Source organism: Euprymna scolopes, chromosome 19 (assembly GCF_053919585.1).
Source record: "Euprymna scolopes isolate OS-2025 chromosome 19, ASM5391958v1, whole genome shotgun sequence".
In the NCBI taxonomy this organism is placed as follows: Eukaryota; Metazoa; Mollusca; class Cephalopoda; order Sepiida; family Sepiolidae; genus Euprymna; species Euprymna scolopes.
This window is the reverse complement of record NC_136500.1, coordinates 21,546,292-21,570,225: the sequence shown is the minus strand read 5'-3', so window position 1 is coordinate 21,570,225 and position 23,934 is coordinate 21,546,292. Positions and strand designations below refer to the sequence as shown.

The 23,934-nt window shown below is 33.7% G+C and overlaps 1 protein-coding gene across 7 annotated transcripts in view; it reads right to left on the bottom strand.

Annotated features, from left to right (window-relative positions):
• The window catches only part of LOC145303481 (lamin-B1-like), a 101,924-nt gene that overhangs the window by 26,854 nt on the left and 51,136 nt on the right, over positions 1 to 23,934 (bottom strand). For all 7 annotated transcript variants that reach the window (XR_013873719.1, XM_080144841.1, XM_080144844.1 and 4 more), the window contains exons 2-7: positions 23,629 to 23,761; positions 16,892 to 17,041; positions 9,537 to 9,704; positions 6,445 to 6,570; positions 1,721 to 1,941; positions 403 to 619 (exon numbers count right to left, since the gene is read on the bottom strand). Coding sequence is in view for 6 of the 7 variants with exons in the window: in XM_080144841.1 (XP_080000967.1) it covers positions 403 to 619; positions 1,721 to 1,941; positions 6,445 to 6,570; positions 9,537 to 9,704; positions 16,892 to 17,041; positions 23,629 to 23,761 (1,015 nt within the window). In the remaining variant the exon portion in view is untranslated. The remainder of the gene's footprint in view (positions 1 to 402; positions 620 to 1,720; positions 1,942 to 6,444; positions 6,571 to 9,536; positions 9,705 to 16,891; positions 17,042 to 23,628; positions 23,762 to 23,934) is intronic.

The window sequence follows — 23,934 nt, the reverse complement described above, 5'->3', positions numbered from 1 at the left end:
CTTTCCGTTAAGAACATTTTTATTGTTTTCTTCCAGGTTTTTCTTGGCCTTCCCCCGTGAACCAAACTTGCTATCTTAACTATTCTACATTTATTAACCCCAGAACGTTCATCGATTTATTCGATACAGATCGCCCCCCCCCCATACTGTTCAGATTTAATCTTCCTCGGACGTTATCAGATCTAAACACATGCACACATACCACTTGAAAGGGGATTTCAAGAAAGAAAAGTGTTAATGCATTTCATATAATTCGATCATCTTCACACTATTCTAGTAATATAGCTTTCTTTGATACTTATTTAGAATTACATTTTGAATAAGAAAAGGTTGTGTACTTTATAATGACATTCATAGAGCCGAACAGGTGGAGACAGGGGGGAAAAAAAAGATGAGACTAACCTTGTCACCAGTATTCGATAATTTTATGAATTTTCCCTCAGTGTCAACATCTTCAATACTCAAAGCAGATTTGCTCAAAGCCTTTGAAGCAAAACCTTGATTCGAAGAGGAGGTACTGGTTTGTTCAGAGGTCTCTGCAGCAATTTTTCGTTTCTTAGCACTTCGTACAGTGGTTCGAGAAGTCGATCTCGAAGGAGTGGAGTCAGAAAGATTCAACCTGAAAAAAAGCTCAAAGTATGAATAACAGTGTATGCATATGTAAATCGTTTTAAATGTGAAAAATAATTTTTTTTAACCAACTTATCAAATCATAGGCCAGGGGTGGGGGATGGATAGTTGGTTTGGTTGTTTTCCGGAATATCAACTTCTTCCAGGTTATTTAATGCTATTCCTGTTCCATTCAGTTATTTTGTAGAAGGTTTTTATTCGTCAAGCTCTTTGTATCTTCAATGGCTAGTTTGTAGGGTTTTGGTTGTCTTGCAGTGGATTTTGTTGTTTTTGTTCCCTGCCTTGCAGAACATGAATGAGTTTTGCAATGGGAGAGGGAAAAGGGTTAAATTATTAATGTCTGGTACATTTTATGTTGAACTGGAACCTCCTTCAATCGTCTCAATGCACTAAGTAACCATCTGTCTTGTAACGTCACTTGTTTAGCGTCTGAACAGCTAAAAGCTCTCCCAACCCCTCCAAGCGACCTGCTTTATATTACATTCTTCCACGTGAATCTCGCGAGATTACACAAGACCATTTCTGTTAAATATCACAGTCGCCATCTTGCTTTTTCTTTTTCCTATCCAACGCGCATGACAAGCAGACACGTGGGCGCTTAACAGGTAGGTCGTGTTTTAAAAAACATGACTGATCAAAGCAACATATTGTTTCATCGCAAAATTTGATTTTCTTGGTTAAAAAAAAAAAAAAAAAATACTTGATCAATTTATATGATTTTTGGAATATGACATCTTCATTCTAGTGGGTATGTACATCAAAGTTTTTTTAAAAAATAGGTTTAATTCTAGATAAGCAACTTTCATTATATATATATATATATATATATATATAGAGAGAGAGAGAGAGAGAGAGAGAGAGATATTTTTACAATATCCTTTTTTTTTCTTACTGAAATTATGCACAAATACATTTTAAAAAAGTCAGGAAGACATTCATTGATGAAATTAAAATCTACCAGCACCCTATCATGAACAGTTTGAAGCGTGGCAAAATTAACACTGTCATAGAGTGAAGAAAAGGCGAATCAAAACATGGTAGAAAGAGAGAGAGAGAGAGAGAGAGAGAGAGAGAAATAAAAATTGGGTACCTTTCCTCCTCTCCTTCCAACAACTTCCTATAGGCCGCAATCTCCATATCAAGTTTAACCTTGACACTCCACAGTTCTGCAGATTCTTCAGTGAGCTCAGCCAAAGATTCACGAAGTCGTTTGATTTCATCGTCACGGGCAGCCAATTGACTTAGGAATTCGGCAGAATCACGTTCAATTTGAGCCTCCAATTCAGCGATACGTTTTTGATATTGAGCATTCTGGAGTAAAATAAAATTGTTACCAGTAATGAATGCTAAGTGCTAATTATTTTCACACAAAATACGACAAGATGCGTAATGCAGCTAAATGCAATAAATTATATGTATTGATATGCAAATGCAATAAATTATATGTATTGATATGCAAATGACTGGAAAACTATACTAAAAAAAAAAAAAAAAAAAAAAAAAAAGCACTCAAGATTTACTTGTCTGAATAATCCAAATAAATCCATTGCAGTTATTTACTTGCATGCCAATACTAACATTTTTTTTTCTATAAAGCGTCACAAATTATTTCTTTGTAAAACGGAATTTACCGCTCAATAATAACTTAAAGATTTAATGGTTACAAAAAGCAGACAAATGTGAAATTGTTTTTTTAAATAAAAATTCCTATTTATCTATAAACATAAAAGCAAAAATATGTATGTATGTTCGCCTTTTGTGTATGTCCGCAGAAGGATTTTTTTTTCATCGGCTTACGAACGGAGGTCGCCCATCTATTTAATTTGCCCGAGTTTGAAACGTTAAATATTCAACATTTTGGGATCGCCGCATATTGCTTTCGTTTTTCGGTATAAAAAAAATGCGAAACTCGATTCGAATCCCTGGCCCACAGCCAGTGGTTTCTAGAAAGCGATGTAATATTTGGTCAATGTCGGCGTACCGTCGCCATATGAGACGGTTGTTTTCATTTCGAGACGAGACACACCCCTAATAAACAGGGGAGCTGTTTTTCCCCAAAGTTAGCTAAAAACAAACAAACAAACCGGATTATTGACCTCATTAAAAACTGTCCCGCAGAAAATGTTAACTGCTGAATAGCTACTGCTTTCGTCGTCGTAACACCCGGGCAACGCCGGGTACACACGCTAGTTAAAAATAAAATTGAATTTTTTTTTCTTTCAAATTTTTGAATAGTAAAATATTCATCTTCAGGAAATTCGACAGTGTTTTTTTTTTTTTTTTTATATGCCACTTGAAATGTTTGGAATTAAGTCAAAATGATCACTATATATCCGACTAGCCTTGGTGCCTGGCGTTGCCTTGGTGTTTGGAGGGGTTTTGAGCAGGGTAGAAGAAAAAAACCCAAAAAAACACTGATGCCTTTGCCGTTGCATCCATCGCCAAACCGGAAGTGGTGAATGCTTAAATTAAGGCTAGCCAATCGAAAAGAGGGGATGGTTTTCGAAAATATTGGCGGGGGGGGGGGAAAAAAAAAAAAAAAAAAAAAAAAAAACCACCCACCTTGTAGAAAAGGGCCCAGTTAAAGGTAAAGGAATTTAATGTTTTTAACCAATATTTTGATATTTGTCATCCAAAGGGTTGACCTTCAAAACAATACCGATCTTGTGAAAATCGATCACCTCTGTCATACATTTAAACAGACAGGTGAGATTTATATAGTAGACTAGCGGGGGTACCCAGCGTTGCCCGGGTGTTTGGAGGTGTGCGCGCTCTTAAATAAAAAAGAAACCGGTGGGGGTGGGGGATCAAACCCGAAGCCCTAAGGCGAAGTTGGAAAATAAAATGTGAAAAAAACATGAACTGTTCGGCCAGTCAGAACGAGTTACTGAAAGATGTTTGAATTTATTTAAGAACAAAATTGACAGGTGCCCGCACGGAAGTCGTAGAGCTAAGATTTTGTGCAAGCGTTATGACGACGACGTAAGCAATAGCTATTCAGCAAATGAGGTCAATGACCAGGTTTGTTTGTTATAAGCGAAGTAAAAAAAGAAAACAAAAACAAGTTAAAACTTAAGCTGGGGGGGATGAAAACATTGAGAAAAAACACAAAAAAAAAACCTAACGTAAGGCAAACGAACGATGTTAAATGTAAAAATCGAAAAAACAAAGAAAACAGAAAAACGAACGTTAAAAGCAAAAACAAAAAGCACATGAAAAATGGCTTAAATAAGCCGGTTTTGATATTAAAATTTAAAAAATCGGTGGGTACCCGGGTGTTTTTGGGTGTGTGGTCGGGGTGGATAAGCGAAGTAAAAAAAAAAAAAAAAAACAAACGTTACGTGAAAAATGGCTTAAATAACACTGGTTTAATATTTAAATTAAAAAAAAGACATCTCACACCACGATTCAAACCCAAAACGTTTAGATAACGAACCAACGCGCCAACCAACTGAGCTAACGCGACGTACATGAAATTTAATCAGTTTTTCAACTATTTAAAGTAAATCAGGTCATGACGTCATCGGACTTTGCCAGACTTTTACACACTATTTTTTTAGATTTTTCTTCTTCAATCGCCGCATCTTCATTTTGCTATTCAGTATAAAAGCAAAATAATCCGTAGCATCAGTTCTCTGGCACTCGTGGCAGAGACGTCCAGAGAGAAAATCAGCTTTGATCAATGCGGCAAAAATCGTCATATCAGACAATTACTTTTCAAATGGACACTCCTATTTTTTTATGGGGAGCTGCCCCCTCACCCACATCTTGGGGAAACAAACAGCCAAAGTTGGGAAAAAAGAAGATCTAGAAGGCAATTAGGTTTGATCAAACTCTTCATATCAGACAATTGCTATTCATTTAGACACTGCCAGAGTCCCCCTTTTTTTGGGGTGGGAAACTAGTTTTTCCCAACATTGTGGAGAAACAAATACAACAGAAAGCAGAAAGCTTAACTGGCCCACAGCCAGGTTTAAGTTTCGCTATCCACTATGGTGTAATGGTTGACATCACTAAATTTCAACGCTTTACACTTCTGCTTGCATCATGGCGTAGCGGTAAACTCTTAGCTTTTCTTTCACTTTCTTTTCCGCCTTCGCGTCGTGTGTTTGAGCCTGTCTGCTTACTACCACTTTTTTTTTTTTTTTTTTTTTTACACCTAGACACCCACACAACGCCAGGCACCCCTGCTAGTTGAGGATAAAAATAAACACAGGCAAATGCAAAATTATTTCAATGGACTACTAAATGGTTGAATATAAAGTAGAATTGTGTTAATGCCGAGCTATGAAGACATGTTTGCTGCAAGGCTAAAAATTAAAGCATGAATAGATATTACGTTATGCATGCATACTTGTAATGCCATCATTTGACCATCACCTGGCAAATTCCATTTTTCCAATTTTCACACGTTTGCACAGATTTTCCCCAGCTAAAACCCAAATATGAAAGTTTGCATGGGTTCAAATACCCTATATATTAAGTTTCATGTTTGTAGACCAAAAACTGACAGGTAGGCAAAACTTTTCTAAACAAATATATATATATATATATATATATATATATATATATATATAAAGGCTTGTGATTACTATAACCTTTGGACACAAATATTACACGGTAGAATACCTGCATAAAGATACTCAGCCCATAAGAAAACCGAAAAAACTAATAGGGAATTAATTAAAATGAACATTTAAAAGAATATGCAAATTAGCTAGATCTTCTACAGATGAATGCAATTCCATGACTCAATGTTGTATTTTTTCTTTAAATAAATAGAAATAAAGAGTTTTTAACATGAATATAAATATGCAAGAATTTTTTTTATAGAAGTATGTGTGTGTGTATATATATATATATATATATATATATAAATAAATATAAAATGACTAAATATATATGTATATATAATGACTAAAATAGACCAATTAACATGATTTAAAAAAAAAAAAAAAAAAAAAAAATTTAAAACAAAGGCTAGCTAGTCTCATTCCTTGCTCAGAGCTAAATCAAGGAAAATTACTATTAAAAAAAATTTTTTTTTTTTAAATGTCCCTAATATGGGGAGAGAAAAAAAATTAAATGAAAAACAAGAAAATAAGCAGGGGGGGGAAAAAAAAAAAAAAAAAAATTACAGAGAAATCAAATTAAATCCTAAGAGATTTTTTTTTTGCTTGCAAAGAGAAGGTCTCAGGGACTTGAAATGGTTTTTAGAATTTTTAGATGAAAAGGTGAGTCTGACTTACTCAAGATCGTATACATGTCACCACTGAAATTCGCGGCACACATGTTATTTATGAGATGTTCGCAAATCGAAGAACCATATGTATTACTCAGAATATCCAAAGGTGAAAAATTTGAATAACGAATCTTTGATGGTACGTGTTGTTTTAAACGAAAATATAATCTTTGCAATATATTTATTCACTATCATCTTTTTTAAAAGATGGAATCACCCGATTATTAAAGACACGATGCAAGCAAACAAGCAAGGTCCAGAGTTTTAGAATTATATAGATGATTTCGTTTTATTTACTTCGATATGTTTCAGTTATGTCCAAATTTTTAATGTTAAAGATTTTTTTTTTGCATTAACGCGGCTAAATCACACGTGTACATTGTTTCTAAAAAAAAAAAAAAAAAAAAATTCTGCAGTAAATTTTATTGAATGACTTCTAATTGTGTGCGACCTTCTCAACACAAATGAACCCCAAGTTTGATCTGTCTGCGATAGACTACAGTAAGATATCCAACAAAATTCTAGTGAAATAAAGAGTTGCAAATTATAACAGGACAAGGATGAAGACATACCTGGGCTTTCATGCTGTTCATCTCGGACAAGAGATCATCAATTCGACGCTTGGAAGATTTCAATTCTTCACGGATAAGACTAGAAGAGCCGGCACTTCTATCAATTTGAGTTTGAAGGTTCATCAACTGCAAATGAAAAATAAGAAACAGTTTTAAAATAAAATCTTATAAATTGTAATCTCTACAACTTAAATATAAAAAAAATATTTTAAAAATTTTATTTTTTTATTTTTTTTATTTTTTTTATTTAATTTTAATTATAGGATTTCTAAGGTTAGATTATAGAATCATTTGTTCCTTAAAGTATCTATATATGTCAATGTTTACGGGTACCCTATAGAAAAAAAGGGTTAGAGAATCTACATAAAAACAAAAAGTGTATACAATGAAAGTGATTCAGAATCTGAGTGCACCGCTAATGGGGGCTACGAAGCAGAAACTGCTTAAGACTTCAAATATATCTTATTTTGAAATTTAAAATCATATTTATGAAATTTAACAGAAAATTTCAGTGATCCTGAACCTTTATCCCACCTCCAATCTATAGAAGCTAAATTCATCTAAGACTTGAAATACATATCTGATTTGAATGAAATTTAAATTGTATGTACAAGGTACTAAATTCAGAATTTTCCAAAATGTAAATTTCTTCTGGATTTTCCTGCTAGTTATTAAAAAAAAAGTATTGTTGAGCCTTCTGTAGCCTTCCCCCTCTAAATCTGTGATGTACGTACCCATGACAGAAAGAAAATATTGTACACAAAAAATTAGTTCTATTTTTATAAGGAAAACCATTTTTAAGCAAATTTTAAGTTTTTCCAAAGCTAAGTGGTGAAAAAGGGAATAGAAATCCATAATGAAAACTTCACTGATTTTAGTGAAATTTTAACAATAAGTACAAAGGCATTAATAAATATAAAAAAAAAAATTCAGTTTATTTGAAATACTATAAATAGGTGTTTTTCAGGGATATAAACACAACCTCCCATTTAAAAATTTAGCCCTTTTTCTCAAATTTGATCGATTGTCATCAGACAATAAAATTCCCTAAATAAAATTTTTTAAGCCTAAACTTTCAGATAATTTTTAGAATCAAAATTGTGTAATAAATTTTGATCAAAGTTTGAATAAAGATTGTAGACACAAGGTTTAGTAGCATTATATATTGATTTTAATCTGTAAGGGGACATAAGTGTTAAAAAAAAAAAAAAAAGTCATTGTATAGGATGGGGAGGAGGAGGTGATTTTTTTCCCAGTTATATATTAGTGTTGGGTCAATTAATCGGAAATCAGAACTTTTGGGGGTATCGGAAAAATTTGTGCCTATTTTCCGATTCCAAAAACAATTCTTAATATTTTTTAAACTTAATATTCTATTGCTTTTACTGGTGATAAATCTTTGTTTTTAAACTTTAAGTAAAACTAAAGTCTATAAACCATAATAACATCCAAATAAGATGCAATTATTTTTATTTTTGTAAAATAAACCAAACAAAAAAAATGTGTTTTCAATTGATAAGTTCGGCATTAAATAACCCGAAAAGGGTTGATATGCCGTAAAACAAAAACAACCAACCAACCAATTGATAAGTATTCAATAAGGGACCGGTTTTCCTTCCTAGCAAAAAGGTAGGAGTTTTCCAGGCACCATTCGAAACTGATCTCCCTCTAAATACTAAAATGATTACTTTTTCCAGGCAAGGTCTTAGGGGTTTCACATCTTTAAAAGTAATATTTCATTTTGGAATGGCGATTTAGCTAAGGGTGTTAATCTACAAATTTATCATTAATCATTTTTTTTTTTTTTTTTTTTTTACAGCAAAGCAAGTTAATAACCCACCAAATTTTTTTTATAATTGAAATAAAATTTAAACTTCATTCATAGAGAGAAGGCACAGAAAAATTAAAGCTCACGCCCTCCCGTGGTTTTCTATATAGTAACATTACTATTTATAAATCCGTTCGTAACAATGGGAGAGCGTTGTTAGATATTTCGTTCTTACATCGTTTTCTCACTTTGCCTACCAATTGTTGACTATTTTCAACGTTTATGAGAACTTTCAAGTAGCATGCTGTACACTAACTATGAATTGATGCAATCTGGCTTTGTTTTAAAATCCAAATAAACCTTTGGTTATCTTACAATTTTCAATAAATTACAAGGAAAATAATTCAGAAAAAAATTATGTGGAAATTACCCGGGGGTTTGTGTAATAATTTGAAAACTTAACCCCCCCCCCCCCCAATAAAAATAACCCAAAAAACAAAGCTCTAATTAAATGTTTATAAATTTTAAAAGAATTGGAATTGAGAATCATATAGGAAATTTAGAAGGGAATCAGTAAAAAAAATTGGAATCGTCCCATCTCTAATTGTGTGTTTCTATGTTCTTTATGCTACAGGTAATATAGAGTAGCTACACCAGTAATGGAAATAATGAAGTCTGTTACATCTCAATTGGCGAGTTTTTTTCATAAATTTCTAGCCTTTTATGAAGATATTGTTCGCAAGCAACTTGTAGTTAATAAAAAGTATATCTATTAAGTAAGCTATAACTGAAAGTTTCAAGTTGAGCATGTGGGGTCCTTCTCCACAAACGAAAAATTTACTTTCACCATGACTAATGTTAGTGCAAATTTTTTTTTTTTTTTTTTTTTTAAATCCAAGGCATGGTTAGTGGAAAAAGTGCGAATAAGTAAACGGATGAAGAATTTAGGACCAATTTTACCTCTATAATGTCCCCTAAGGGGGCAACCAGAGTTTATCTAGGAAAATCCGTTCTGGCAAAAATTTACTTTAACCATGACTAATGTTTGTGCAAAGTTAAAAAAAAAAAAAAAAAAAAAATCCAAGGTGTGATTGAGAAAAGTGCAAACAAATGAACAGGAGTGAATTACTAAGTTCAATGCCTCCTCTGTCAAGGGACCAATAATCTGTCAAAGAAAGCTTTCCAAGCATCAACAGTTTAACTTCCCTCCCCTTTTAGACTTGGACAATACCAGTAGTTGTGATCAAGGAATGCTAAAATATTTGTTGGAATTTTATCCCTTCATAACATTATAGGGGCGGGGAGAAAAAAAAAAAAAAATCACCTTAGCTTCATAGGAAGTTTCAATTTCTTCACGAACCAACTGCAAATGAAGATCATGCTCTTCTCTCATTTCACGCAGGGCATCGGCAAGCTTGTCTTCATATTCGGTGTTTACACCATCAACTTCTTCAGTTGATGTTGTTGTACGGGTTCGGGTTTCATTCAGCTCCTGAAAAACAGATAAAATAAACAGGTTTACAATTATAATAATAATATCTACATAAATAAAACAGTAGACATATGTAAATATTTAACCTCTAAATTCTTGAACTGCTGGTCTCATAACAGTGAAATTAACAGGAAATAGTAATCATACACCAAGGATGGTTTAACGAGTAAAAACCGTTTGGATGGATGAATAACGTGTACAGAAATATATCGGCAAGCAGAAATGCAAAATGTTCATTTCAACTTGCCGACATTTTTATTAGCTTTACACATGCACAAATAGCGTCATCATAGTAATAGCTAGAAGTCATTTTAAATTCGTTTTATCTATATGTTAGGTTAGCTCAAACGGTAGGGAAAATGAATGGAGTACTAAATGTTTTGGTTTCAATTCTAACTGATGGCACCCAAGTCACTTTTTTCCCCCTTTTTTTTTTTTACTTTTTAAATCAGTACTATACATTAGGTACAATATAATATTCAATAGAGAATTGGCTCTGCAATAATAATCATGAACTCTAAGCGTATTTTACAACCGGCAAGGTTGGGCACACATCTACTAATATAGTTCTTTGTGTAAATTATATTTAAATAATAAATTAAATTACAAAGGATTCCTCCTGAATTATCCAAATGCTTGATGGATAGAAATGGTTTAAGTTTATTCAAAATTTATTCGTGTTAACAATTAGATCATTTCCTTTTTATATTATCTGTGAAACCTGGCCAGTGAGGGCGGAGGGTAATTTATAGACAGATCTCATGATCTCTGAGGTAGATCAAACTTAGACAGTATAGAGAAAAGTGTGAAGAACAGAAGGCTTCAATAATCCGACCACAGTTTTTTTTTTTGGGGGGGGGGGGGTAAATAAATAATCAATGAGAGTTCTTGGGCTAGTAGATATAGAACAGTTGAAGTAGCAGGGTAAGTCAACAGGGGTATGCCAAGAAAAACATGGGAGGCAGTGATGAAAATGGACTTGAGAAAAAGAGGGATAAATAAAGACCTGGCCAGAGATAGCTAAGTTTGGAAGCCAATTTCTTAGTCATCAACCACATGCTAGCATGACAAATGCGGAATGGTGATTTCTTTTTTAATACACAGAAACACTAGGTGGTCCTGCTAAATATAAGATCTTGAAATGCTGAAATGCAATACACTTTTCAGATATAGATTTTTTTTTTTTAAAATTATCTATCTATATCGAGATATATATATATATGGTCTATATACTTACGTAGAATTCACAGAGATTCAACATTTTCCGAATATGATCTTTAACATAATTCATAATTATAAAATATTCATTAAATCTAACAGTGTAAGATAATATTTTAGTGAGACAGTATTTACTGTGCTTATTTATAGGATACAAAATATTTTAATCGGTTGGCACATGATCAGAAAAGTGGGGAGGGCAAAGATAAAGAGTTTAGGAACAGTAGTCATGCCCCAATTCATTTATTCAAAAAATAAACGAAAGACGTAAAAGCAGGTGTTATGTAATGTTAGAATTGGGATTTCAATGGAAGGGTAAACTAGATAAATTGCTGAGGCTGAAAATTGGGTTGTTCCAGGATCTTCAATTTTTATTTTATTTTTTAACCTTTGGCTGGTTTCTGAACAAACGAATGCATTCAGTAAATACCAATTCATTTTATTTGTATCACTCTTCGGTCATTCTCTAATTATATTAGTAATACCTCAGGCATCAAACATTTCTCTAGTTGAACAAGTGTTCAAACCAAAAGTTGGAGATTTTGTCAAATGAAATTTCAGATTTTGAACAGCCAGCTTCACTGAATGTTTACAAGCAACGATGTTCCTCAGTCAAGTATTTGTGATTCGTACTAGTCAGATCAGATCAGGTCTGGTGCAGGATATTTTTTGAATTATACTGACCCTCCCCCTCACCCCAACAACATCACTATGCAAGCCTGAACTTTGCGACAAGTTATTTTTAGAATGGCATCATGGCAACCCATTTGATTGTCTAGACAGTTTCTGAATTATTTTTAGATAAAAGAACCTTACAATTGGTCGACTCCTTTTAACATGGTACGCAAGGTGTCTATAAAAAAAAAAAAAAAAAAAAAAGGACCAGGGCTTCAATGTGACATGAACAAAGCAAACTGGCTCTGGGATACAACTTGTTAATTGTGAGAAACAAAAAATCGATTTGATGATAAACAGGTTATTTAAACAACGAAGAAGAAATGGAAATTCTTTTCCCATTGGATAAAAAGAAAAGAGAAATGAAAGTGAAGCTGCTGCAAGTGCGAAAAGGAAAACTGCGAACAACTGAATTTAAAAATGAACTGATAGAGAAATTTGAAAAAGAAACGTGTATTTGCAAAGGAATACAATATGGCAAGTACTATTTTAATGCATAAAGATTCTATTAAAGCTAGAGATATAGTTAAAGGTGTGACTGCAATTACTAAAAGGCTACAGATGCTTAAAGGAAATAGAAAAGTTAACCCTTCTTTAACTAAAGCAATTGACGTTAGCTGAAGACGATATGATGAACTAGTGTGCAAAAAAAAGCAAAAGATAGAGACAATGGTTTATTGAAATCAAATCCTTCCACAAATGAGAAATTTGAATTTAAAGCTAGCAGAGGATGGTTTGAGAAATTCAAAAGGAGAAACGGTATTTGTAGCATTGTCTGACACAAGCGGTAAGTTTGGATAAAGTGTTGGACAATGGAAATGAAGGGGTGGGGGGAAACCAAGTTTCATTGAATAAGCATTTTAAATGTAAAGAAAACCACGTTCAGGAATCATCATACAAATAAACTTGACTAAGAGAGAACCCCAGATTACAATTTGCCTTCTGTTTTGATGGAAGCAGATTTCCTTTTCCAAGCAGTGACTTCTCTAGCCACTAATGGCACCAACTGCTAATCATTGAAAAGAAATACAAGCAGTTTAATTGGAATTACATTTTATTCTATTACTGTAGGAATACAGTATATTATAATCATCTTAATATATGCTTCTTAGTAATTTTTTTTTTGTGCACGAATGAAATCCTCAAAATTTGCAGATAAAAAGGGACTTTTAAAAAACTGGAACCAATTCTATTTCAGTTAACTTAAAGGGAAATATCATTTCAGTTGTCAAACATATCGGTGTTTGAACAAACTTCTGGAATGACGTATGACTGAGCTCTGAGGTACTACTGTAAAAGCAAATAATCCTATTTCAACTTTTAAAGAGAAATGTTCATAAAACCAGTTTGACAAAAATAGATGCTATACTTTTCAAATAAATAAAACGGGGGGGGGGGGGGCATTTCCCTTTAAATAAGTATTTCCATAATCATCACCAATATCAGGATTTGTTACGACAATCACTTATTCCAATTTTACATCGAGTGACTAAATAATCCTCACTTTATATAATACATTGAATCAGCTGCTCCTGATGTTTTATATACTGAATAACCTCCTTTAAGGTTTAGAAAAAAAAAAAAAAAAGTTTTTTTTTTTTTTTTTTTTTTTTCAAATAAAATAGAAACCCTGGATGTACAATACCAAAAAAATTAAAAAAAAAAAAAAAAAAAAAAAAAAAAAAAAAAAAAAATTACCCCCCCCCCCCCCCCAAAAAACCCGATTTATTATGGAGTCAAAAAAACAATTTATATCATTTACTGTTCAAAATATACATCTTTAAATGTTATCATATAGTCTGTTTGCCAGCCACTAACAAAAAGGTAAGTGGCTGATTTTTTTTTTTTTTTTTTCAAAGTTATTTTTCCCAAGTTGTGTGCACAAGTACAGAGAGAGAGAGAGAAATAGAGAGAGAAAGATAGAGAGAGAGAGAAATAGAGAGAGAAAGATAGAGAGAGAGAGAAATAGAGAGAGAGGAATGGGCTGGACAAAGAAAGAGGTTGGGAAAAAGAGGCAAAATGAGAGCAGACGAAAAAAAGAGAAAGATACATTTACATTGTTGCTAGTGTTACCATAAAATGTAAATCACTAGAAATGCAGAAGTGCTCCGTCATCTCTCACGAGTCTAAAAATTTATGGATAATACAACAAATGCAATCTGAAAGGTATTAATCAAAACAAAGATGTATTTTTGTACAATTAGCAACAAAAATCTCATTTGAAATTAAAAATGAACATGGAGGAAAAAAAAAGAAAAAGAAAAATAAGTAGCTAAACAAAGGGAGACAGCTGCTGCAGGACATTTCATGATGTGCGAAGGTTTTCAAATACTGGTTAACCACATTCAGTTGCGAGATACGAGCATTTGTTTTTCTTATTTTTAATGAGAAAAACCTGTTGAGCAAGTTCAAAAGCGGGGGGGGGGAAAAAAAAAAAAAAAAAAAAAAAAAAAAAATGATTAGCTGAAGGTGGAGGAGGGGGAAAAGGGCTTAAAGGGAAAACTAACTTATGATTGGTCGATATTTTTACCAATTACTATGGCAACAGATTGAATAAGATGTGGGAGCGTACAATTAATTACGTATCATTCAGACTACTATTCTCATCTTAGTTATGTTTTCATTGTAGCAAAAATAAAAGTATAAGTTTATATATGGTAAAAAGTTAACGTAAGGACTTATTTTGTCGTTGTCCTATTGTAAATTTGTTTTAATGACCAAATTTAAAATGCCTTTGTGGTTATATTCCAAATATCAAGTTTAATCCTTCCTCATGCTGACTTAGCAAGCCGAGAGTAGGCTCTAAAAACATCCCTTAAATAACGGCGTGATGTGACATCAATAAGATTTGGGCAATTGAAGTAATTTTCACAACATTTTGGCAAATTGCAACCTTTTTCAAGTACATCTGATTCTTAAGAACTTTAAGCAAGACTGTTTAACAAACCTTCCTTCATTTGTTGCTACTATATCAAAGCAACATTCACTTCATATGGGTTGAACTAGTTTACTCCAAAAGAGGAAGTTTCACAGGAATATCAAATTCACAAACGATCCCAGGTGCATGAATGTTCTGGTAAGGAGAGATGCACTTTTCTTTTTAGCCGTTCTTGCAGGAAAGCATTAATGTTCTATTGCCAAATGGTTGCCACCCATTTAGTGCTGACCAGGTTCAACATTGCTTAAGTATGGTGATCTAACAAGAACCTGTGTTCTAATATGATTATGCCATTTACCTTACCTTCATAATTGTAGATTGGTAATTCCTTATGCATTGAATGAATGTATCTTTCAATTTACTCTGAACATCTAGATCTATGAGATTCCAGGATCTGATTTTAGATATTGGAATTTGTGGCGTGTAACAGGACATGCTATCCCGAAATCACATACAAGAATCTTGTGTTCGATTATCCATTTCTAGTCAGAGCAGAGTTGGAGTTTCTTTATTCATTTGATCCAGACACCCTCCCTCTCACCTACCCGACAGCAAAATGTAGTCAACCGTCATCTTCACATTTCCAGAATTCTAAGACATCAGATTATTATAGAACAAAGTGGTATTCACCCTTGAAGGGTTGAGCTGGCTTCCTTTCCAGCAAAAATTATATCCACAAGCAGTCTACAGTTACAACTATATTTCACTCAAGAGGGACGACCTCAGTGTAGCAAAGCAAAAAAAGAAAAGGTCTAACGAGACGCAAAGCAAATTTCATTCTGTACATCAGATAAATTGCAGGTGATAAGAATAACAAAACTTAACATTTCTACCTGAGCATGGCTGACAGAACGAGAATAATCAACCTTAGATTAAACAAAAGAATCAGTTTGAAATACTGTATTGGTTCTTCAAGGTATAGCATGTTTGAAAAGACTCACTTGAACGTCCATAGTTACATTAAGCTAAACATAAAAGAATAGTTCAGATAATCCAAATACAAATTATCAATCTCCGATCATAGTATAGTATCTGTTTTGATGCTTCACTAGAGTAATTAGGTTTTGGTCACTGTGGGGGAGACCCTTCATACAGAGAATTACTTTTTTTAAGTCAATTAGGCCTTGGTCAATGTGGAGGAAACCTTTTATACAGAGACAATTGCTATTTATTTGGACATAAATAGAGTGTCCCCCCCTTTGGGGGGAGCTGGTTTTCCTCACACATTAAAAAACAACCTTGTACCTAATTTGCTTTCGTGGGGAAGCAAATGAATACCAACCCTTTTCAGGTTATTTAATGCGGATTCCAGTAATTTTGGAAAAAAGGGTTTGTTTCAAGTTCTTTATATCTTTAAATATTTATTCAGAGTTTGGTTTGGTTGTTTTGTAGATGAAAATTGTTTTTGATCTCAAAATTGTGTTTTGCGAAGGAAAAGGAAAAAGAAAACATTATGTTTGGTGCATTTTTAGATCAAGAAGCCAGCAAATTAAAACCGCCTGATCTGGTAGCACCAAATGAAAATAATATTGCATTCCAGGTCTGAAAACTAGCAGCTTTTAACCGCACAATTTAGGATGGGCAACCACCGAACAAGAAAAAAAAAAAAGGTTTATTTGAGATGAGAGTAATCTAGTTATGCAAGCTTTCTCTTCCCTACGACAACTACTACTTTAAAAGTAAGAGTTGCCTCCCTCCGTGATCACTGTTACTGTAATTTTTTTTTAATTTTAAAATATTTTCAAAAGAATTGACATTTTAATCACCCGGATAATGAAACATACACCACTTCTCCCTTGCTATCTTTGTTCATTATTGCAAATTCATACAAAATTTTGTGAGCTTGAGCCAAGTGAAAGTATGATTTACTATTTAGAAATTTCACATTTTTCTATGCATGTGTTATATATAATGCCCATCTCAACGCATATATATATATATATAACTAAAGAAAGCCAAACAATAAGGTTTTTTTTTTCTTCTTTAAAAAAGATGTTTATTTACCTTTAAAGATATGGAGCAATCTTTCACCTGATCGGGGCTTTACAGGCAATGCGTGACATTTTTCTTAAAAATTTTGATATTTATTCACAATGATAAAAAAAATTGTGCCTCCTATTTCTTATAATATTGTCACATAAGCCTCATTTATTTATATATTTAAAAAATGATTCATAATTGTAAAATTTAACATAAAAATACATTTTTAATTTAAAAACCAAGCCTTTAAAGTGTTCAAATGTCAGTATATAAATGTCTACTTCTTTAAATAGCGCTGATAGTAACACAACTGGATATTATATCCTAACTTTATACATTCTCCACACAGAAATATACAAAATATGAATCATTTTACCTGCTCAAAGACTTGCGACTTGAAGGCCATATCTTCTTTTAAACTCTGCATACGGTTCTCCAAATCAACCCTAAGGAGGGTCTCTTCTTCCAACTGCTTGCGGGCAGTGGCAAGTTGACGCTCAATAGCAGCAAGGTCCTTTTGGAGTTCCTAGAATATGAAAAAAAGATAAACATTACATAATGAGTCGGATTAGAACTTAATTAAAATTTTTTTTTTTTTGTAGTGAAAAACAAAAACGTTGAGATATAAGCTAACCCTAACCTCCCCTCGCCAAAACCACTATCGACAATTTCCCACACTCTTTATCGGTGCCTGAACCTAAACGTAGATTCCATGAACAAAGCTTCTTTCTTAGAACTGCATGCCTGTGGAATTCTCTTCCATTTGCCTGCTTTCCAGCTGACTAAAATCTAATTGTCTTCAAGTCCAACAAACAAGTTCTTGATGAACTGTCCCCCTAAGTAATTCAATTCATAAAATTCCCACTACTTATGTTTACTATGCTATAATTTTATTTCATGTTTTTTTTTTACAAGATAGTTACCACTTATCAAGGCCTGGAAGCCAATCGAGGATAAGGTTTATTGCGTTAGTATTGGAGATTTGATAAAGTGTCTTAAGGGGGGGCAGTTCATCAGGAATTTGTTTTATGTTGGACTTGAAGGCATCCAGGTTGTAGTCAGGTGGGAAACAGGCAAACGGAACAAAGTTCCACAGGCATGCAGTTCTAAGAAAGAAGCTTTGTTCATGGAATCTATGTTTTGGTTTTGGCACAAATAAAGAGTGGGAGAAATTTTTGACAGTGGTTTCAGCTAGACGGGTGTTTATCGTGAAAGATTGGCGAGGGGGGGACCAGAGATTGGAGCTCAGACGAGCACTTGCCATGGAAGTAACGATAAAACAAAGATAGGCTCGCAACGTCTCCTGTGGGAGAGAGGTTGCAGGGAAGAGAAAAGGGCATCCCTCACTAAGCCACGAAGACTATTTTGTACTCTATCAAGGCAGGATAGGTTGTTTTTAGCAGCTCCTGCCTAGATGTAGCAGCAGTATTCCATCCTTGGACGTACTTGGCTTTTATATAGATAGAGAATTGCATCAGTAGTGAGATATCTTCTGGAGCGGTAGAAGGATCCTACCATTTTTCCATTGACCTTGGCAACTGACTTGATGTACGTGTTCCATTTCAGGTCAGGAGTAAAGGTCAAGCCCAGAAGCTTATCAAAACATGGAGCTTCCCCTAGACAAGAGCCATCCATTTCAATTGATACCAGATGGGGATGAGAGCGTTGATGATGTAAAGATAGCTTGGTTTTAGATGCATTAAAAGTAACCTCTTCCCCCACTGTACCACGCGCTCCAGAGAGAACTTTGTCATTTACGGCCTTTCGCAATGACTAATGTATACCCATTAACCCTTATCCTCGAGTTGCCTCCAGGCCTTGATAAGTGGGGACTCCCATGTAAAAAAAAAAAAAAAAAAAATTCTATAATGTCTTTTTCATTAAGTTCAATAAGCTTGGATTTAATAAGAACGAAGCAAGACATAAGACAAATATACAAGGGACGTTTCAAAAGTAATGCCTCCTATTTTTTTCCCATCCAAATGGATTAGAGGAGATTGCAAAGCACTGTTATGATGAATGAATTTATGCATTCATAATCTGAAAGTTTTCTCTCTATTGCAGATATTGATGGTGTGAAACTAAGAAAGCAATCGGTCATGGACATGCATTAGAAACAGATAATTGAATTCCTCAATATAGAAAAAATTGAACTGCTTAACATTCACCGGTGCCTGTTGAACTTTTACAAGGCCGATGGCACTTGATATCAGCACAGTTAAGGGATGTGTTCATCAATTTTAGCGTGGTAACAAATGCGAGTGACAAAGCGTGCCCTGGGTGCCCATGCATAGCCACTACCTCATCGTTGGCAAAAGAGCATTGAGAATGGTGGTGACTATGTAGAAAAATAAGTTCAGAAACACAAAAGGTTGCTCGTTTTAATGTGTGGAGAGACAGTCTGTAGTTTCGCGCATAACGAACACAATGCACAACACTTTCGTTTGAGACATACAGTTATCACCCTTATTTTCAGCAGTTTCATGTTTCAGCTGATATATGGCGATATCCACTTCCGTTTTTTCTCTCTTTTTTCCCCCCCATGGCAGAGTTTGGTTACACATGCAAACCAACCCGATAATGGAATGATTTCTGCGTATCGAACAGCCTTATAGTGATAAGCTAAACTTGGAGGGGGAGGATCATGAACAGTACAATCATTGAATTAACTCCAACCACATTAAACAAAACGTTATTCTTACAATCGCAGAGGTCAACAACATTCATGTACGTACACTCACATGGTTTTATGCATTTTTCACCAAAAGCTATTGTCTGTATTAAAAATGTATAAATATTTTTGTTTTAAATAAAGTCTGCGGTTGTAAATATATTTGGTGTCGATTTTCATTAATTTATGTCGAACGTGCAATGCATACCGCAACAAATCGTATGACTCCCGTTTTTGTAACTCTTCAACGTATTAGTATTGAGTTAAAAGAAAAATGGGCCTTACTTTTATAATGACCTTCATATAAATAGGTTAATAATCCAGTGCTTTGCTGCTGTTGACATGTTTTAAACATGCGCTTCCCAAGTTAGATGTTATGAAACTAAATGAATTTTACTACAAAAAGTTCATTTATGAATATTTAAAACAAAACCATTTCAATGCCTATACTACAGAATGGGAGATAATCCAATAAAAAAAAAACCCCAAAAAAACCCAAAAAACAAATAAACAATACTAATACTAATTCAGCATAGCACGGAATCCATTACATTCAAATTTGTTTAGTAAGTATTCCTATGTTCTATAACACCTTTTTTTTTTTAAAGTTTAGTTTTCTAAGTTAAAAGTGAAGCTAGTTTTGATGTTATAAAAACGAAGCAAGATGTAAGAAAAAGAATGAAAAGGTAAATAATCAGTGTCTAAACAGTCAACATTGTTGTTCATAAATCCTGAATGACAAAGAAAAAGGAACGATAACTCCTAAAAGAATAAGAGTTATTTCCCTTAGCTGAATATTCTTTTAAGGTGACAACTTATTAGAAAACTGCCAGATCAATTACAACTTCCAGAATTAGATCAAGTTTATTATTCAAAAATTAAATTTATTATTTAAAAAAAAAAACCCCAAAAAAACTGCAGCTAAGCGTGTTAGTTTATCGTAAGTAATGTGGTACAACAATAACAAATGAAAGTTAGCAAGCTGGAGTTAAAATTAAATTATCAGTTTAAATGCCATTTAGGTTCAACCATTAAAATCTGACCAGACACAGAACTTGTGAAGATTGAGGAAACCAATATCCCCTCCCTCAGAAGTAAATTGACTGGTAAGACTTTTTACACAAAGTGCTAGGCATTTTGTAAAAAAAAAAAAAAAAAAATATAAATAAATCTATATATCTATAAAAGTGAACGTGTGTGTCTGTGTCTGTCTGTCTGTGTACATTTCCCTATGCAATAACTGTCAATTTTTAGTCTATAGACTCGAAATTTGAAATACCGGGTACTGAGATTTGGGAAAATCGATGTGACGGGTGTCAGCCAGAAATTTGGCTGTTAAGGGGTCAAATTTCAACGATTTGACCTTTAAGAACTCTACCAAACTCCTCTGACAATTTTGGGTCTAGACACTTGAAATTTTAGATATAGGTTCCTTGAACCTGGATCTAACTTAATAAAGTGATTTGAGCCCGAAACAATAAATTTTAAGGGGTCATAATAGGGGTCAAAGTTTTAAAAAATTAACCATTTTTTTTGTTTTTTTGCTTTTTTTGCACAGCATACACCTCCAAACACCCGAGCAACGCCGGGCACCCCTGCTAGTAAATAAATAAATAAAAAAAAACAAAACGAGTAATTGTAAAATAAAAACTACACACGCACAAATGAGAGAGACAACTAGAACGCTAAAAAAAATGCAATATGTAAACAAGTTAATCCGTGAGTTCCGGGACACTAAGTCTTTCTTGAATGTGACAATTGTACTACTTGTGCCACATTATAAATTTGCTGTTTCACATAGATTGGCCTTGCACAGTGAGCTGGGGCATGGAAATAGCCGAAAGATGACTAATCAAATTTTTAAAGTCATAGTTTTTCAAAAACTACAAAGAATTTCCAGATAAAAAAAAAAAATAAATAAATAACATAAAATAAAATCAAAAGCTAAACATGGTGAAAAATGACGAACTTTTGATGTTGAGCGATTATATGAATTACAGGCGGACATTATTTCAGTAGTTTCATAGAACCTAGAAATTCCCCTAAATTGTTTAGGACCTAAATATGTGTCAAAAATAAGTTTACTTGACCAAATTTCTTCTGAACTAACCATAATTGTATCTAATTTACTAAATCTAAGCATATAATACACCTTAGAACAACCTTTGAATACAAAAAGATTTTCAAACAAATGTTCTTGCGAGTTCATAGAAATTTAGCCTAAAATTCATAGTTTTTTCAGCCAAAATTAGACATATAATATTGAAAATCTCAAAATTCCACAAGCCAGATTTGTGAAAGTATATTTTCTGAAACTATAGGCATAAATGCATGAGAAAATCTACGAGTTATCAAATCTGGTGTGTGGAAATTAGAAAATTATGAAATTTACACTTAGGCATGCTTTAAGAAATACTGGCCCGAACCGTATGGCAGGCAACACCTACAGATTAATGCTTTATGTATTTTAAGTTAGAATCAAGTTCTAAGGCTAAAAATTCTTATGGGAAAGTTTTTTGACCTGAGAAATCCAAAAATAACATCAGAATTATCCTATAAAACTACAAAATCATAAGAACTTTCACTAATTTACACTCCCTGTTTGAGAAAGTGGTTGCTGGTGTCATCATCAAACATCGAAATGACTACAATATACAAAAAGGTTTGATGCATAAACCAATACCAAATCACAAAATCAATTCAGTTCAAGTTCTTTATGCACTGCGTTGAATATTTGATCATTATATGAAGATAGCAGTGCATATGAAGGCAGAAGTGTTTGAAGACAGAGTCATCAGATGCCTCCTGCGACCATGAATTCCTTGTGGCTGCCAAAAAGGAAATTCAACAGAAACTGGAAGAAGTGTTAGGTGACGGATGGGATTTCCCAGATGATAATGGTAAAGAAGGGACATCAACAACTGGTAACACAACCCGGCGCATCTTGCATCATGGTGGCAGAAACATTGTCATTCAGATGTTACCTGACAGTTTTCAAAATGTCATGACACAGATTGTCATCCTTCGGTTGTTTTCATCATCAGAGAACATCAACGTCCAAGAAAGTTTGCACTATTCTTGACTTCTTGTGTTTTTTGTTTTTTTTTCACAGTGATCACCACTTATCAAGGCCCGGAAGCCACTCAGGGATAAGGGTTATTGCAAGTACATTACGTTAGTGTGGAAATTTGATGAAGTGTTTACTTAAGGGGGGCGGTTCATTAGGAATTTGTTAACATTGGACTTGAAGACATCCAAGTTGTAGTCCGGTGGGAAGCAGGCAGATGGAACAGAGTTGTACTTAGAAAGCTTCCCCACCCATCGAAGAATAAATCGCCTCAGCCAGTGGATTTGATGTGGATTAGTGTTCCTCCCACTCGGCACAAACTTCTCGACCACTCTTGGGAACTCCTCAAAATGAACGATTACCGTGGGTTGAAGTGCTTTGACATATCACACGGTACTGCAAGAAAGCCCACCCAGTGTTTGGGCCTTTTTGCTCTGTTTGAGAAACTTTATCTCAACAAGATGTTTGTATATGTTGTCTTACTAATTGAACATGGTTTATTTTATTAATTAAGTAATGTTAATTGAACAAGCCATTTTTTGCTGTGATGTGATACCCTTCCAAAAATCCCTTAACCACTATCAGGGGATTATTTCAATCCACAGTACAAGAATGTGTTTCCAATTCATTATGCCAAAATAGGGTAATTGGACCTGGACCCCTCCAAAAATTAAAATTTTTGAAAAATTTTTTTAGGACTAATAAGCTTAGTAACATGCCTCCAATGAACCCTTAACCATGATCAGGGGATCATTTTAAGTCAAAATTTCCCCAAAACATGTTTTCAATCTGTTATGGCCAAATATGTTAATTTGGACCTAGACAACTCAAAAATCAATTCTTTAAAAATATTCTTTTAGGGCTCTCAACCATGATCAGGGAACATTGTAACCCAAGATATTGACATTTTTCCAATATTTCACTGTCTCAGCCCACTGTGCCTTGTGAGGAGGCAAGTAAATAGAGATCCACTGCTTTAAGTTTAAGAGGAGAAAAAAAAAATAAAGCTAATCCGTCCATATTGTTTGTGATGCATCAGTTCCTCCCTTGTAGCTGAAAAGATGTGTGCATTGAGATTAGAAGGGTGGGTAGAAATTGCCTTTCAGGATTCTCTAAAGATAAGGACAACAAGGTGCCCCAACGAGCAAGAACATTTAAAAATTTTTGTAATGTACAAAAAGATTTCATGGCAAAAATGTCAGATACTTTTTCAATGCACTGTGTACAGTGAAAACTTGTTAAGCTCAAATTTTGATCTGTTAACCAGTAATGCAACTAAAATACTTCATATCTTTAAATGTGTCGAAAATACTTTGAAAGTTCAAAGTTATTAAGCAAGGTAATATTTCATGGAAAAAAAAATAAAATAGCTTACAGCATTTTGAGCCTCCAGATGTTTTCTGGCATTCTCAGCATCATTTAATTTGGCCTGCAGGTCGTTGACTAGAGCCTCTAGTTCACCCAACTTCAATTGAGCACTTGCAAGTTCCCGTTCTTTACGATTATACCTGGAATAATAATAAAAAATGCATTTTATTAGGAGAAAATCATTATTAAACAAAACTAACTAGATATGAAAGGTTGGTGATTGAAACGCGATTTTCTAATCCTGGAATAAAAAAAAGATGCCAATATTCTAAATGGTTTGAGACATGAAATGATCCTTATTCCAAATTTCTGA